Consider the following 18,528-nt stretch of genomic DNA (forward strand, 5'->3'; position numbering starts at 1 on the left):
CAAACTGTCTTGGCGGGCTTTATGTGGTGATGGACAAAAAAGTGTTGAATTTGTTTACAACAAAGTGGCTCTGACTGGTTGTAGGACTATCCAGTCACATGCAGAGGTAATGTTTCCCCCTCTGTATTGGTTGAAACATGCCCCATGATTAAATCCGAATGGTGTCTTACCAGATTCACATTCTGATAAGAACAAGCTCCTATAATACGATCATAGGCTAACATCATAGACTGTATAAATATGGATAATGCGTCCCCTCTTCCCTGCATTGACCAAACTGGCGCTATTTTCCCGGGGATATGGGCAGTGTCATCTTGCGAGTTTGGAGCCAGAGTCTGCGCAGGATGGCTCACCATTATGTCACATCCTGTTTCTATAGTGTCAAATAACTTAATAAAATGAAACTTATCAGAAAAAATTGACACTTGAACATGCATCAGTATTATATTAACTACCTAAAATGACAGAATCCATCCTTGAAAATAATTTATTTGACGTGTATTTTAGTGTTTTTGTTTTGCCCAAGTCCCATCCACTAACATGGAGGGAGTGGAGCTTATGGCCTATACTGCAGCCAGCCACCAGGGGGAGCTCTACTAACTTTGGCTTCACTTTTGAGGAGCAGTTCCGCCGTCCATCTTTATACAGTCTATGGCTAATATCCACGTGTTAGCATGCTGGTGTTAGCAAGTATCGCATAGCCTCAAGAAGACCCTAGCATGCCTATTGAGTCGCCATATTATATGTCTGTTTCTGTATAGGTTAAACAAATGAGATCCAATAAATAATGAGATCTAATGAATGAGATTCTGAAATGTGTATTGGACAGAGCCATGCTAGCTGTTTCCTTCCGTCTCCAATCTTTACGCTCAGCTAGGACATCTACGTTGACACCAACTTTATACACAAGAGTGATAGCAATCTTTTCATCTGAAGAAAGCCAACAGCATAAAAATAATTTTTCCAAACACTTATCTTAGCAACAAAAAACAAGTAACTCATGATGACGCCTACAAAGTTGGAGAAATAGCTCTGGACTTAAGATAACCGTGGGTTGTGTGAGCTTTGTTTAACTTCCGGTGACTCCAATGATGGATGTACTTTTGGCTTTTAGCCTCCAGTGAATGGCAGTGTAATATTTCGGGAGCAGCAGTGATTTACAGGGCTTCCTCCCACTCAGTAGCTCTCGGTGTGTCTCCGACAGTCTGTTCACCCAGAGCGGTGGGAGGAGGCCTGAGGAAATGGGATTTAAAAGTAGCTGCAGCAGCCTGTCTTCTCCTTCTGCGCTTCGATATACTCGTGAATCTGGAACTTGGGTTCGTTGGGGTGCTCGACAGCCCGGTGCTTCAGGTCCCTGTAGGACAGAACCAGACATCGAACAGTTTAGGAGCTAGATAACATTGCTAAGTCTCGTTGTGTCCATGATCTGGCCAAAATTAGAAGAAAGAAAACCAGGCAAAAATTTTATTAATTCCTATCACATTCATATCACAACCAGATATGATGTTACTGAGCCCATCTACAATTGATCAGGCATAACATTATTACAGGAGAAGTAAATAACATTAACCATCTTGTGACAATTCAGTGTTCTGCTGGGAAACTTTTGGACCTGGCATTCATGTGGATGTTACTTAGACATGTAGCACCCACCTAGACCAGACCAGACACCCCCACCCCATAGCAATGACACTCCTTGATGGCAGCAGCCATCCCCAGCAGGATGCAGCCTGACACAGACACACACATAAAAACGCTTTAGGAACAACTGAAAAAACATGAAAAACAGCACAAGGTGTTGACCTGGCCTCCAAATTCACTAGATCCCAAACTCTAACTCTGTGGGATGATCCACAGAGGCCCCTCCCCTCAACCCATAGGACCCAAAGGCCCCCACTAACAACATTCTGTTTCCAGACACCACAGGACACCCTCAGAAGGTACATGTCTGTTTTGGAGGCACAAGGGAGACCTACACAATATTAGGAAGATGGTCATAATGTTATGCCTGATCGGTGTACATTCTATAGTATTACTGAATGTGCTGCATTCTGCAACTTTTGAAAATATAAAGAATGGTAAGGGTTAAGGGCCTTTTAAGAAAAGTATAGGATAATGTTTGTGTTAGCTGGTCAGTACTAACTGGAATTTATTGTTTAATTACCTATCTAAAATCCTCTAGACATACTTTCATAGGGAGTATGTTGTCTTTTGAAGAAACCGTTGCAAAACCTGATTGTACATTTGATAAAAAAAAAATACCTTCTAGGTGAGGTAGCATCTGCAGTGTGTGCAGTGTGTGAGAAAATGTGTTAACATCATACTTGGCCACAGCATTGAAGGCCAGCTCTACGTTGACTCCAGTCTTGGCACTCGTCTCCATGAAAGGAACCGAATACTCCTGAAGACACAAAGCAAAGAGCGGCAAACAACATGTTAAACCAGAGTATCAGAGTAAACCTTATCAAGGGCGCAGTGTATGAAACACTCACTCTAGCCAGCCTCTCTCCTTCATCTCTCCTGATCGCTCGGTCACTGCTCATGTCCGCCTGAAAGAGAGTATGGTGAGATTAGAATATTAGTAAAGATTAGATGGAATATTCTATGTGCATTTTAACTAGTAAGAGTTGTGTTTTGTTTTGAAGAGCAGAGGGTCTTGGGAAAATGTAATTATACTTTATGGCATCCAACAATTTATATTTGGATAATACCTATTTATAAAATCATGCATGATCGAAAGCTAGCTCCTTTTCAACATCTTGAGACCCACGTTGAGATCCATGCTGACATTGGCCGGCACACTAAGACACTGAAACTGCAGCAGCTAAATGGAACACGGCCAATAATCATTTTTATTTTTTTAAATATGAAGATGATCTCTTGCATTAAGGCCAAACGGGAAAGTGGAACGGCAGAATTACCCACACCTTTGCAAGAGATTTTGTTCTAGGAGCTTTTTAGATTGTAATCAGAGAACAAATAATCAGTTTTTCAGTCACTTAATCTATTGATCTTTTTGTGAGTAACTGATTAATCTCTTGGTTATCTTATCACTAAGTACTCAGCACTGACCACTCAGCTTTCAAACGTTTTTTCAATAATAACTCATATAAATATAAATGAAGAAAACTTTTCAAAAATAAACTTTTACTTAATGATGTTTAGTTTTCTTGGGGTGTAGACCTAATTAACAGAGATGTAGTTTACTCTGCCAGTGATTAGCATTCATGGTGTTGATTTTGCGTTAGTGGCTTGTGCTGATTGTAATGGTGAAATGCACTGATAGTATTTATCTGCAAAATCTTGCCTAACCTGTTATGCTTTACGTAACATTAATGAAAATCTAATTAGTTTTATAGGTCTGTGTGAACACAAACAACTTGGTAAGAACTTGTAGATGCACCGTTGAGAAGCACAGTCTTTGTGGCGCTTTAGTGGGCCATTTGATTTTTTTAAAAGCATGCCTCCTATTGGGACTCCCTTTAAATAAGTAACACACTTAAGATGATGCCATAGCCAGGGATGTACAGTACATAAGCGTTGCAAAACCTATACATATGCCATGAAAATCTACACATTTCAATTACCAAAGTGGAACTCAGAGTGAACACGTTGCAAGTTACATTTCTACTGGAAAATAAACTGTATTTGTGGTTAAATGTATTTATTTTTAATGTTGCTGTGTCCAGGCCTTTAACTCTCCTATTATGTTTGGGATCAGTTTGACCTCATTCACTGTCTCTAAATAGATGATTGACATATATTTTTTGCTTCATATTGACCTTTCCTAATTTAATTAAAACAATATTATGTTTTCTATGTCCCGTACACATGGTGTACGCATCAGTGTTCTTTAGGGTCAATTTGACCCCAAGCTCTTTTAGCTCTTTTAGTTGTATAATATAATACTGAGGTTACTATGACATGCAATTTTAAAATCTTCAAAAAGTTTTAGGACCCTAACCTAACATGCTGTGGTTGGAGAAAAGAGAAGATACTGATTGCTCACACAACATAGGAGTGAAGCAACATACTGTATAAAAGCTTGCACAGCAGTCTTCTAAACCTAAAGAGGAATTTCTCTTGGTGCTCTGTGTGCTCTATCTTTCTGCTCTCTCTCAATGTGAGAATGTGTCCAAGACAGAGAACGCTGTTGAGGTGGACCCTGATAACCTCTGATGTGAATGAGACCCTCAGTGTTGACCCTCCTGTTGTCTCTCTACCACACAAACTTCCAAAAATGGAAAGATGTTATGGTCCAGCTCATTATTGAACAACAGGCTAGACTTATTGCTGCTAATGTCATCAAAATGGTTCCAGGCCCCATAAAATATGCTGTCAAGCACGTCCAAGATGTGTGTTCATGACACCATCAATCGAAAAGGATATACTTGTGATGACAATTTTAGAGGGGAGGCGAGTATATGGGGACATTTGGATAGACTTGGATGTGACCCACTTGCATTCCTACATTAGGTAGCTCACTTTGTGTCAAATTGACCCCAAGGATAAAAGGTGTTAGGAAAATTGAAGGTAATAGGAGGGTTAAACAGTGGGTGTCAGCGTGTGTTGCTTTATGAGGTTATATTTCATTCAATGCAAAGGCTCGTCTTTGAGGTAAACACACATTTCATTACCAGTGACTTGATGTAGTAACCTCACAGACAGCTGAGACCAGGTTTCCAGCGTTTTTTCTGAACTTACTTCCCTTGTTTGTGCACATTTGTTTGCATTATTGCAGTCAGTAGGAATTTCCATTCTAGATGGCCATGCGTACAAGGTACAACAATGACAAGTGCTTGGTCAGTAACACATTGTTCCAACACATTGTTCCAAGATGCCTCTGTTGGTCAAAACCTTCCCAGGATACCTTGTATTGAATATTCCTAGGTCTTTATTGGTCCCAGAGAACTATTACCACATTTGAGCACACAATGGTCCTACTAATTAGTTGAAGGTCTCCTCAGTTGCGTTATTGAATACTACAGTTGCATTTGTACTCACAGTCAATACCCCTTCTGAACCTCACTCATCCAGGGACCACTGCTTCCAGCCTGTTTCACCTAAGATCACATCCTTCTGTAGCACACACACACACACACACACATGCTGAGCTTTTTAAACAATTCTATCTCACCTTGTTGCCCAGCAACATGATGACTACATCGGTCTGTGCATACTCATGGATCTCTGTTAGCCATGCCTGAAACAAGAGAGACAGACACACATACCCGCGGAGTTAATGATAAGACCCATACACGCCTGTAAATACCGCAGACACAAAGGTTGGTCACGTCTTTGTGGGTTTATAAGTCTTCATTAAAGACCATTTCCTCTTTATGATTTCCACATCTTCCCAGGCTGTAGACAAATCCCAGACTTACCCTGATGTTGTCAAAGGATGTTTTGCTGGTGATGTCGTACAGCAGGAGCAACGCTTTGGAAAGAGAACCAACAGAAATGAGGCATTAACCTGTAGGTCTGATGCGGCATATCGCCAGTCGACAGAAACTTTCATGGACAGGAAGGATGTACATCTGTGAGCCTGTAAATGTAGATAATGATGCCTCACCGTGCGCATCTCTGTAATATGCATGTGTCACACTTCTGAACCGTTCCTGTCCTGCCGTGTCCCATATCTGAAACAGAGAAGAAACTGGCCTTGTTCCACTTGGCTGACTATTATTTTCAGCAACAATGCCAGCGCCCAAGAGGAAACCAGCCAGCGCTCTAAAAATAGGCTGCTATTGTGAAAGCAAATCAACATGCCACTCGAGCTGATTTACTTGCTGACCTGTAGTTTGACCTTGACGTCGTCCACATTTACCACTTTATTCTGAGAAACACAGAGGAGAGAGGGATTAAAGACATTAAAGACATGAGGAAAGGGTCATTTCATCCAACAAAGCAAATAGGTTCAGCGGTGTCTATCCCTGAAGATGGTTCACAGCTCACCAAATATCACCCTAACAAAGTCATCTGAAGGCATTTTACAGACAGATATAAATCCAACAGACACAAACCTCAAACTTAACTTAGTTTGTACTGTTATGGTGCATTTTTTTTACAATGACAAAATCAAAAATCAGGAAACAATTACGTGTCCTAAACACACTGTGGGAACGTATTGTCCTGATAGCATTCAAGCTGAAAATCATGTGGGTGAACAAAATATCATGCAAGCTGGTTTGAAGAAGTGACTGCGGCCTGAAGGTGTGAGGCTTTGAAGGGTCCAAATTGATGATACACATCATCTCACTTGTTATTAGAAACTAATGTAAGACACCTGTTAGGTCATCAAATCAGTACTTTTTTGCACCATAGGCAGATACGTATCAGTGACAAATTTTTCTCCAGGTACAGATCAGCTAAAGTGAACTTTTTCATTTACTAAAAGAGGGGTTGGCCAAAGCAGCAAGATCCTTGCCAGAAAAAAAAACTGCGGCTGTCACCACCAGCATAAAAGAAGGACGTTGCTAATGCCAGGAATGTCAGAGAAGATCAAACAAATACATCCTGAACTATCAACACAGATACCACAAGACGTAAGTAAGAGTTTCAGTTTACTTGTTACAATTTGGGGGAACTGGCCTTCAAACTTCTGGCTTGCCCTGCTTTATTCCAACAATAGAATGCACTGTCTGTGGAAGAACACACATCCATGCAAATACACAAACACACCGTGAATCCAATGCCCACTGTGGCGGAGAAGGAGCCGGGGATGAACTTGCCCTGATCGAACTGCACCAGCAGAGACGTCTTCCCCACGCCGCTGTCCCCGACCAGGATCGTCTGCAGTAAAACACACAAACGCAAGGTCAGAATTCTTCCCAGCAACCAAACCTTGAAAGGTTGAATTAGTTCAATCCTTTAGTCTACATATATATGCTTTAAATGTTATCTAAAGTAAAGTAAAGTAAAGGGTAATGTGAGTTCACCACAATGATATCAGAATCAGTCTTTGTATCTGAACCCTTGCAATCATTTTGTAATTTTCAGCTGTGAGTCAGCATCTGCGTCACAGCAGCAGAACAAATAATATTTTCTTTCATAGGAGCTTGGCAATGGCCTGCTATTACAGTGTGAATCACAATCCAGAGGAGATAACCTTCAAGACGATCAAACCAATGAAAGGCAGCATTCAGGAGCCAAGTTAGTCACCAGTGCCATCAGTCAATACTTCATCTTCTGCTGGGCCATCTTTCATTTGTAGCCCACTTAAAGGAGTCACTCCACGCACTCACTCTGCCCTCCGACTGTGACAGAAACAGTAAGTGAGAAACAACCAAGCTGTTATCTGTCCTCTTAAAAGAAGGATTTGGGACATGCGATGATGAAAATGCGGGCTGAGTGCCGATTATCTTGTGTTATCTTGGGACAAATGACTGAACGTGAATGATGTCTGATGTTCAGGAGTGACCGTTACGAGACATCTGCCAGTGAGTCAGTGTGAAGACGTTGCTGGACAAGAACACAGAGAATAATCCAGCGAGACAACAGAATACATTCAGTTATGTTTATGTCATCTCCAGTGCCAGTGTTTTCTTTCACTGTGTTTTTTCTTTTACATTAATGGTCCAAGGCAACTTAAATGTGTGTGAGTTGGCCAACCCAGGTTGAAGTTTAGGGATGGTGAGGATATGCAACCAAAGCACTTTATTGACAGCAGCATAGTCTCAGCATTCATAGTGTGGGCCTGCAGGTCAAGCAGGCTGATGATCAATCCAATATTTTGTCTTTTCTTTTAGAGTCTGTGACTTTTAGAGTCAGAGATGTGTAATATTAAGAACTTTTACATGTACAAAAGAGGTCTTAAAAAGACATGAAGATTTTCAACCAGCTCTGAATGTCATTGGATGATCACAAGTTCTTTTGATTAGTCATCTAAAGACGAGACTCATTCAATATGAGCCTTTAAATGGACATTTAAATCAATGTAACATAATTTAAAAAGTTGTTTCAACCAAATACTGCCATGAATACTCAATGAAAAATGACTACATGGATAACAATGTGGCCCTGTTTTAAACCTCCGTAGACAATCAAAGGCGGCCCTGACCAAATGTCTAATAATGAGCCTTCATTCAGATAGTCTAAATGTTAATGGTATTCCTGGACCGTCAGAAGCAGTTTTGGCAGGATATTTGGAAGTGGGCCTGTACTGAACAGGCACTGAGTGTCAAATGTGGGGGCGTCCTGGTGGTGGTGATCGTGAATCACCATTCAAAGCCTTTGGTTCCAACATGGAAGGGAACATTTGCTGCACGTCACCTGCCTTGCTCTATCTTAACATCCTGTCATCTTTCTAATATTTACTTGTATGGACGCACGTTTCCGCCACTTGAAAAAGAAAGTGAATCACACAGTATGTCATAATAATGAGAACACGTCATAAGAAAATAATAGATAGCAAGATTATTTATGAATTTGTATCTCATAATTATGACTTTCTATCTCGTGATTATGTCATACTATGTGATTCAGTTTCTTTTTAAAGTGCCTTCCATAGCCTTGGTAGGATGTCTATATGTGAAAATAACTATATATATCAATATTATGCTGATTGTCTAACAAAGCAAGAAGGTTGAAGGTGAAGACACGCCAATCATCAGTTAAAGCACTTTTGCTTTATGAAGGCTCCAGGATGAAAAGGGTAGAGGGAATGAGAGGAAGAGGATTAGAGCTGAGAAGCTGGAGCAGCTTTTCTCAACACTTACAGGTTTCCAGCCTCCGTTTGATCTTTAAAAGAAAAAGTGTCACAATAAAATACGCACAATGCGCCGGCTGTCACCCGCTGAATTTTCATATCATCTTTTCTCAGGCGTCAGCAGTAAGTTCAGTTTAATCATTCTGCCTTTGAAATGCAGCCTGCGGATAGAAGCCACTGTGTATGTTCTATGTTCTATAGTGGAAAGCACAAACGATGTGACAGGACGTCTCGGCTCCTGATACCAAACCGCCAGTAAATCCCTTTTAGCTTCAAATGTGCTCTGTTTTAATAACGCTAAGCAGTAGCTGCTTCTGTCCAGGCTTAGCTTCACCCACAGAACGGATGCAGATCACAACGATAACAATGACACATTTGTGAGCAAAATGAAACCAGACGAAACACAAACAAGGACTCGTTGATTTCAGATAGAAGTAGACTAAAGACAATTATTTTTTTTTCCATTTCTGGCCAGCAAATCTCAGTCATGCCTGCAATATCAGCTTTTCGCTCGATCATTTTGTTGCAAATACTCTCTTTGGCTAACTTCTTCATATTTTCAATTGACCAGAACCATGTAAAAGTAGAAGGAGTCTTATACTTGACAGATATTTTTCTTTTGATCTTAGTCATACCACCATATATTATAACAAATCTAAAAATCTCACTGCGTTGTTCTAGCCGGTTGGGCAGATGATGAAGTTTTAATGTTACAGTAGCCTTCTGCAGAATTTAACATGCCGTATCACTCCACCTAGCCCAGGTGCGGCATCCAGGTCACACTGTGGATCCACATCTGTCGTGGCTCCAGGCCAGCACAGATCAGTTGTGTGTGCAGGCTACAGCAGAATCGAGGAAGGCATTCAGAATGAAAACGAGCCAGTGTGTCTAAACAAATGCTGTTTGAGGCAATGCTGGCCGTGATTTGATGGAGAAACTCCAAACCAAATCCAGCAAAGCAGAATGAGAGTGTACGTTAGTGTCTGGGACCAGCTCACGTAGTGAGGAAATACTATTTCGACAATCTAATTTAATTCAGTTTTATTCATAGTGTAGCGTCAGCAGCAACTCAAAATGTCTCAACCCCCAGAGCCGGCACTAAGGGAAATAAAAATTAAAAAAAACAGGAGGAAACCTTGAACAGAACCCAGCTCATATGGAGGGACCCATCTGCTTGAGGCCAGCGAGGTAGAGAGAAAGAGAAAATGGGCAGGTGGGGGCAGAAGAGAAGGGAGGAGAGGAGTAGAACAGGGCAGATTCATTCATACGTACATCGATCAGGCATAACATTATGACCATTATGATCCTAATATTGTGTAGGTCTCCCTTGTGCGTCCTGTGGTGTCTGGCAGCAGAATGTTGTTATTGGGGGGCCTTTGGGTCCTGTGGGTTGAGGGGAGGGGCCTCTGTGGATCATCATCAACTGAAGTAAATATTACTGAGTATTCAGTGTGCTCATAAAGCTACTGTTATGAGGAGAAACATGAACCCGGAGGCAAAAACTATGTCAGTGACAATAGCAGTTCTATTACTGTTGTGTAGGCTCGCATAATGTATGAATATAAGAGATGTCATAAACTGTTTTCTATAACAGTTAGGTAAGAATGGGCAACTGTAAGCACTGAATGGTGGGAACGTTGGTGGGGCCTGGATCGCAGACTTATAACTTCACACAGGGTTTACTCACAATCACTGTTAGTGCGCCGGCTACCATGAGAGCTGTGGCGGCCAGCTGAGTCATGCGTTCTGTTTTTGTTCTGTTCTGCGCTTTTAAGTCCCAGCTGTTATTAGTGGCAATAAGGAAACTGTCAAGTTAAATTACATCCTAGCCAGCGTCGCAGACTTTATTCTCTCCAGGAACGTCTGATGTCATTCCAGATTCCTTCTTCCTGACCCAGTGTCTCTCCCTCCTGACCGCTCACTCCGCCCTGACTGAGTTCACGGCTGCCCTCTGTCTGTTTATGTAGTCAGTGCCCATTCTGTGCCTCTCTGATGGTTAGTCTTCGCTCCCTGTGGCAAGCTGGGGGTCTTCGAGAATAGTCCAATGCTTTCTAGTGTCCTCATCGGACTTTGTTTGCTGACTTGTTTTGGACTCATACCTGTGCACCGATCATGCTTTGAGTAACGTTTACCTCATTATGCACATTAGGCAAGCACGCGTCATGCTTTTGAGTCCTTATCTGTTGGCCCTAATAGCTACCAGGTATGCTGTATTCATCATCACAGAGAAACAGATGGTGCACACCTTTTAATTACTGTGCAGACTTTTGTGCAGCCCGCTCCGCTGGCAGGCATTTACTGGAAAGTTTAAATGTGGTGAGATTTTCACTTTGTGAACTGAAAGATGGAGGAAAACTAATAAGCCTACCGTGTGTCTAAATTTCTAGAAGTATACAATAACCCTAACCCCAATCCTAACCCTAACCCTAACCCCACAAAAGAGGAGGCTTATTTACTTTTTTCCCTCTGTTTTTAACCAACCCTGGTTTATTAAAAGGAGCCAAACGAAGGTGTTTTATACATTTTATGTATAAAATGTATAAAACTCATTTTAAGCGCTGCGTCTTCTTCCCCAACCTAACCCCACAAAAGAGGCAGCTTATTTACAAAATGTGCACATGCAGATGCAGCCGTCAGATAAATACAGTTTGAGTGTCTAAGTACAGCGCCAACGCACAGAAATGTTTTGTATATAGCTGGGCATGCAAATTTTTGCACGCCCAGCTACCCAGCTATATGCCCAGCTACACTTATGTGTTTGCTTTTGAAAGAAGAAGACTATTGTATGTCCAAGCCATTTAAATGCCAGGTACTGCTCCATGCCTTCTTCCTTTGGCATGAGTAAATTCCAACGCTCAGGTTAAGCGGATGTTCAGTGGTCAAACAGGAGACAAAATCTAAATTAGGAACACCTTTAAAAATAAGATAACATGTGGAGCATTGTACCAGCAACAACATGATCCTTTCATCCGATCATCCTGTGACTCATGTGGCATCTGTTTCCTGTTTGCAGGACGTCACTGCCAGCACGGAACTTAATGTCTCCGCGTGAGAACAGAAACAACCATAACCGTGCACCCACAGCACACGCATATGCAGCCGCGACGACGGCGCTGATGTATGCGCGTTCGCGGCCGGGTGAGGGGCATGACGCTGTTTCCGTGGAAACGGAGGTTATCTGGGAAGCGAGGCTCTCTCGTAAAATCCCCCTCTGGGAGACTGGAAGCAATTAGAGCGCAGAAGACGTTGGGAAATGAGACACTGATGATGGACACAGCGAAAAGTGCATTTGTCTGTGTCGTTCGGATGGAAAAAGGGAGTGATAGAGCAATAAAGACAATTAGATTTGACTCATCTCCAGGGCTCATAAGCAAATTGTTAAGTGTCCTTCTCTCCGTTAGAGCCCGGTTGTAGACAAACAACCAAAACACTAACAGGACAGGGACAAAACATTCGGTACAGAACATCGCGGAACATAGAAGGCGATGTGCTGTGCGTGTAAGGGTGTGCTGTGTTGTGTGGGAGAATAAATCTGGAAGGAGAGAGACACAAAGAGAAAAGTAAAAAAAATGCAGGAAGAAGAGACAGAAAAAAGAAAACAACAAGAAAACATTGCTAATTTGATATTTCGTGATATATGGGATGATAGTGTAGTAGTAGTGTAATGTGAAAACAGGCAATTAATACAGTACAAGTGTATTAACAATGATCACCACCAGATCCCATCCAAAACAGCCCCCAGACCCTGAGGAGGAAGCCTGTTTATTACGAAGCAATCTGTCTATACACCTATCAGGCATAACATTATGACCACTTTCCTAATATTGTGTAGGTCTCCCTTGTGCCTCCAAAACAGTTGTGACTCATCAGAGAATGGACATGGACCTTCTGAGGGTGTCCTGTGGAATGTTGTTAGTGGGGGCCTTTGAGTCCTATGGGTTGAGGGGAGGGGCCTCTGTGGATCATCCCACAGATACTTGATCAGTTTGGGATCTAGTGAATTTGGAGGCCAGGTCAACACCTTGTGCTGTTCTTCATGTTTTTTGAGTTATTTCTAAACCGTTTTTGTGTGTGTGTCTGTGTCCGGCTGCATCCTGCTGGGGATGGCTGCTGCCATCAAGGAGTGTCATTGCTATGGGGTGGGGGTGCCTGGTCTGGTCTAGCTGGGTGCTACATGTCTAAGTAACATCCACATGAATGCCAGATCCAAAAGTTTTCCAGCAGAACATTGAATTGTCACAAGATGGTCAATGTTATTCACTTTTCCTGTCAGTGGTTTTAATGTTTTGGCTGACTGGTGTATGTGCCTTGGTCTCACTCCCCCTCAATGCTTTCCAGTCTCAGAGGGGGCCCCCCAGGGTGTCCTGGATCCAGGAGTACTGTTATGGTAGTGCCAGAAATACCTACTGCTGTTTGTTTGATTGCTTCCATTCGTTGAAAACCAAGACGGAGGCTTTGGTATGAGCTTCCAGGGAAGCCACTGTGATATAAAATGAGAAATGCCACTTTTATCTCCCTGGAGAAAATAAAGTCTGTGACACTGGCTTGAATGTAATTTAACTTGACAGCTTCCATATTGCCACTAATAACAGCTGGGATGTGAAAGCACAGAACAGCATCATATTACTGTAGCTCCCAGTACTAAAAGTCAATTCAACGGCTCAAGCAATTTTAATGAACAGTAGTGAAGTAGAAATGCGTGTGTGTGTGTGTGTGTGCGCCCCTGTGTGTGTTGGCGGATGGCATGGATAAATTATTTCTCTACCGCATCTAATCTTAGATCTTGATAGCCAAATCAATACGCAACAGAAAAAAGATGGGAGCGAGCACTGATGAACATTGTGATGTGAAATATTACAGTTTATGGATAACAGTGAGTGTTTCAGAGTCGGCAAGTGCCATGAAAAGACCCAACGCAAGTGTATCAAAGCCTCACACTGTGTGTGTTATCAGTGTAATCAAGCCATATTATTCTCCTTTGCATTTGCTGATGCTTTGCTACTCTAATCCGTGACTAGCACCAACTGTTCAGTGGAATGACTTCACAAAGCAGTTTTATTTTGGACACTAGGGGTTGGAATGTCACACACATCTGACATATGCTGGCTAACTTGCTAGAAAGCAGCTACCTGGACATTTTTACACATCCAGCATCACATTGGAATCACATTTCTGGTTACTAGGCTTGTTTTTTTGTCCACACCAACCTGTTCAACGTAGTCTTTTCTGCTATCTGGTGCAGGGCGTGCAGCTACTGTGCTACTGTTTGTCAGACCTTTTCACTGAAAATATCTGCATGAACATCCAGAAACCAGGAAGTGTCCTTTGTTTACAGGTATCCACTGCAACCTGAATGTATAATTCTCTCCGGGGTGTCTGTGGCTCTGTAGGTGGGCCGGGTTGTCCACCTACTATTGTCACTGACAGTTTCATGCCCCCGTGCTCCTGTTTATTCCTATAAGATTACCTTTATGAGCACTCTCTATATGTGCTAAACATTCCTCCAGTGAATATACTGAGTGCTAGCTCCATCCATACTCCTTTAACATGCATCACCTATATCTTGTACAATGTATTTATCACCCTGTTCCTTTGTACTGCTCTCTGCTCCTCCGGTCCTGTCTGCTTTCTATTTTTTTTTTTTTTTTCTGTGTCTACTCAGGCAGATGGGTCCCTCCACAAGTTTTTTTTTTCATGCCACCACGTCCTCAGTGCTACAGGGGGATTCAAGCCCTGGGTTCTGCAAAGCATCATGTAAAAATCTGAATTGTAATTCATGCAATAGAAATTGAATAGAACTGAACTGATGGAAGGGTTTGTGTTCCTTAAAACTAAAATAAACACTACCCTATTCTTTAAAGACCACATAAAGACGAAGCATTAAAAGTAGCCACATCCCAGAACATATATCACAAAGTCAGTATTACAATGCTATTAACAAAAGTGTTATATGATGAAGCGGGTAGGGTTAAAATAAAAGCTCAAACCACTATAGAGTCCTTTTCAGCTCCAAAGTAACCACTGGCCTAACCAAAGAGCACTTAAAAACCCCTTTGTTGTTGCGTAATCGTGACTCCTGCCTGAGGGGGAGAAGGTGAGGCAGAGCAAAAGAAAGGACAGAGAGTCAATAGAGGACTAAAATGGTGAGAATGGACGAACTCAGCTCAGATTTCTGAGCACAAGAACAGATTGTGATGCTATAATTTGTCTGCAGAGCACCTGCTCCCCTCTCTGTAAGTGTGTGTAGCTTGCGCACAGATAGAAGTACATACTTGTATTACAGTATTCATTATCATAATAAATTCCTTAGTCCCTGACCCTAACCTTCCCAACTAAATGCATATCATTAGCCCTTACCTGAACCTAATTCTAAAGTGGAACCCTAACACTAAAAAAAAAACACTTCAACTATTCTTAATTTTCAAATACATCCCCACACACGTCTTGGATTCGGGTGCAGTGCAGTGCTGTTAACCCAGCATGCCCACAGAGCACACAGAGCTCATAAGGCCATTAAACACAGCTGGCCAAAGTGCATTAGGGGAACCCGGCCCGCGTCTCTTCGGACCATTAGCCTTCGACATAAGTCAGTTCTCACGATGGTTCACTCTAAACTCACACTAATGACATGAAGTCACTAAGCAGAAGCCTCGTGCCGGGGACTAACTCTGTACTTTAAGCACCAGAGTGCTGAGACGCTCATTTTGCTCGTTGGCTGACATTTAAAAAGACGAAACAGGGCACTGCAGACTGAAGGCCTGACATAATTAAAGAAAAAGAAATGCGCTATGAACGACACAGATCTCTGAGACTGGACTGAAAGCTGGTCCTGTGACACGGCTTCCTAACACGATGCGACATCCCGCTGAAGCCCAAAGGGACGTTCTCTTTTATCTTCCACAGCGAGGTCAAAGGCCACAACTGGCCACAAAATACACCCAGAACTGCTTGATATGTGAGCATGAGGACGCTTAAAACTCAAAGGGATCCTGAAACATATTCCTTGTAAACGAAATCAGAGGAGGATCACACTGTGACCTTTAGATTTGTGTTTGGCACATGCATTTCTTTCTCCCCAATTCTTGAGAAATATACTATAATTATATGTTTGATTGGATTTTATGATGTTTTTATAAGTGATAGCTATTCTTTTTGTTAAATTCATGGAAAGGCACTCTCTAAACTCTCTAAAGACACAAAAAATGAAGTACACAATTAGGATTTTTTTTTTTCTAAACTGCTTAAACTGCAGTGATAAAATCGGGCACCCATCCACAAAGCTTGGAGGAAAAAAAATAAGGTTTCTTCCTCTCTGCAGCAGCAAAAAGAAATAGGGGGAAGATGTGATATTGGCGCAGATGTGGCACGCACCGAGTCTGGAAATACAACTTTACACTACAATTGCGTCCATGCGCGGATCAGCACCACGGAGAGCGCAGCGTGGGTCCAAGGCAGGCGTGCTTCAGGATTTAGAGACCCTTCCACAAACTAACCACTGAATTACCAGGAAGAAAAAGAATGTGATCGTGAAAATACGCACGAAGATGAAAATTTTAATTTAAAAAACAAAAGCCTCGCATCGCAGTTCCAGGGCGTAAAACCTTGTTGTATTATTGTAACCACGCAGCCATACCTTGTGCACCAACTCCTCGTCATAAGTCGGAGCTGGGGGAGTCTTTGCCTGGTTCTCGGTGGTCTCTCCGGATCCGTAGCCGCTGTCGGGCTGGATCTCCGGGTAATCGGTGGTGTAGTACGCGGAGATCGGCTCCATCGACTCCATCCGCTCCATCCTGCCGGCGCGCTTCTGCTGCACGGTAGAACCGAAGATCCTAGTGGAAGAGGATGTATATAAAAACAAAACTGCCCGATCTCTCTCCACGCAACCCTCAGCCTTCTCCTCCTCTCCTCTCCTCTCCTCCGAGCGCTAGGTGCTCCTCAGTAAGCCCCTCCTTTGGAGTGAATCACAGTCTTCAGCCCACATCACTAGCATTTAAGAGGCATGTCGTGATCGTTCACCCACATCACGCTACGCGTAAGAGTCTAGAAGGGGGGGGGGGGGGGGGGGGGGCAGGAGGAGGGTGGAGAGATGATGAGAGTGGATGAGAGGTCGTGGCGATTGGAAGGATGTTAGGATGGTGCTGCGTTCAAGTACTTACCGACCAGTGGTCTCTGTTGCCTTTTGAGGCGGGTCTCAAGAATTCATGTTGAGGTTGTCCATGCAGTATAGTCTGTCAAACAAGCCTGAACAATACACTCGATCAAATACGATACCAGCTCTTTGTCAGTGAGCAGTGATGCGCACACAGTTTCTTGCATTTCATTCAGTATAGTCAAGTTTATTTCAGTGACATTATAACAACTCATTATATATCATTAGTTACGTCATTCTTTAGCCTGGAGAACTCCAGAAGAACTGTGGTTAGTTGAGTGCAAGATATGCAAGTGTTATCTAATGGTCATATTTCAGACATGTAAGTCAGTGAGTTGCTTGATGTTGCAGTTTCAAGCGGCAAACCGAAACCGGTTGGTGGTGGACAAACAGGACAGGTTGTTCTCAGAGAATACCAACAGCTGCCTAGAATTGTGGGGAACACTTCTAGTTGACTTTAAAAGCAGAAGAAACAGCAAGCGATACAAAGTTCATGGACAGATAAGACAAAATAAAGCTTTACCAAAGCGATGGGAAGTGTAAAGTGCAGAGGAAGGAAGTGGACACGATCCAAACCTTCCATCTCATCAGTGCAACGGTGCAGGGAGGTCATGACAGCGCCTGGCGAGTTTAAGGGCTTGTTGAACCGTCTCACTTATCTGTAGTGACGTTGGAAGCAATGGGTGATGGCAGCTCCTGGATAAATAAGATAGAGAATAGACAGAGAATATCTGGATATGTACAAAACAGTTCTGACGTTTTTAAAGAACTTTTTAGCTTGCGCTGTCAGCTGCTTACATCTGCTTATTGTCCTGATATGACATTGTGACATTGTTGGGAGTTCCGCTTGTGTGTTGCAGGGTTTACTTTGGGTGCAGCAGAGTGGAGCTGGCTATAATCCAAAACACTTGGCTGGTTGTTGTAGCTCAGGCTGCCCATGGACAGTTATGTACACGCCATGCTCAAAAGTGGCACTTAGATCAAATGCCAAATATATGCCAAAACATTTCTTATCCCTACAAACTCCACACTTCAGACACCGATTAGCCATAACATTATGACCACCTTCCTAATATAGTGTAGGTCTCCCTTGTGCCTCCAAAACAGTTGTGACTCATCAGAGAATGGACATGGGCCTTCTGAGGGTGTCCTGTGGTGTCTGGCAACAGAATGTTGTTAGTGGGGGCCTTTGGGTCCTATGGGTTGAGGGGAGGGGCCTCTGTGGATCATCCCACAGATACTTGATCAGTTTGGGATCTAGTGATCTAGTTTTTCATGTTTTTTTTTTAGTTGTTCCTAAAGTGTTTTTGTGTGTGTGCATGTGTCAGGCTGCATCCTGCTGGGGATGGCTGCTGCCATCAAGGAGTGTCATTGCTATGGGGTGGGGGTGCCTGGTCTGGTCTAGGTGGGTGGTACATGTCTAAGTAACATCCACATGAATGCCAGGTCCAAAAGGTTCCCAGCAGAACACTGAATTGTAAAAAAGATTGTCAATGTTGCTTACTTCTCCTGTCAGTGGTTTTAATGTTGTGGCTGATCGGTATATTGTGGTCATTCATTCATTCATTTTTTTGGAGGGTTGCGGCGTTGCTGGGGGGACCTTGGATAGGTCATATTTTAATCATTTACTTGAATAAATACTTGTTAATAAATCTACAATAATAATCTATAA

The 18,528-nt window shown here is 42.6% G+C and overlaps 1 protein-coding gene across 1 annotated transcript; it reads right to left on the minus strand.

Moving 5' to 3' along the window:
• Positions 1-814: 814 nt before the first annotated feature.
• On the minus strand, positions 815-16,614 carry LOC311504210 (ras-related protein Rab-37-like). The gene is made up of 9 exons (XM_084567220.1): positions 16,341-16,614; positions 6,682-6,792; positions 5,795-5,836; positions 5,573-5,639; positions 5,385-5,437; positions 5,138-5,203; positions 2,493-2,549; positions 2,325-2,401; positions 815-1,354 (listed from the first exon to the last, which is right to left on the minus strand). Exons 1-9 carry the CDS (start codon positions 16,494-16,496, stop codon positions 1,249-1,251), a joined length of 735 nt encoding a protein of 244 aa, XP_084423346.1. The 5' UTR covers positions 16,497-16,614; the 3' UTR covers positions 815-1,248.
• Positions 16,615-18,528: the final 1,914 nt, after the last annotated feature.

Source organism: Chelon labrosus (assembly GCF_963514085.1).
Source record: "Chelon labrosus genome assembly, chromosome: 19".
NCBI classification, from domain to species: domain Eukaryota; kingdom Metazoa; phylum Chordata; class Actinopteri; order Mugiliformes; family Mugilidae; genus Chelon; species Chelon labrosus.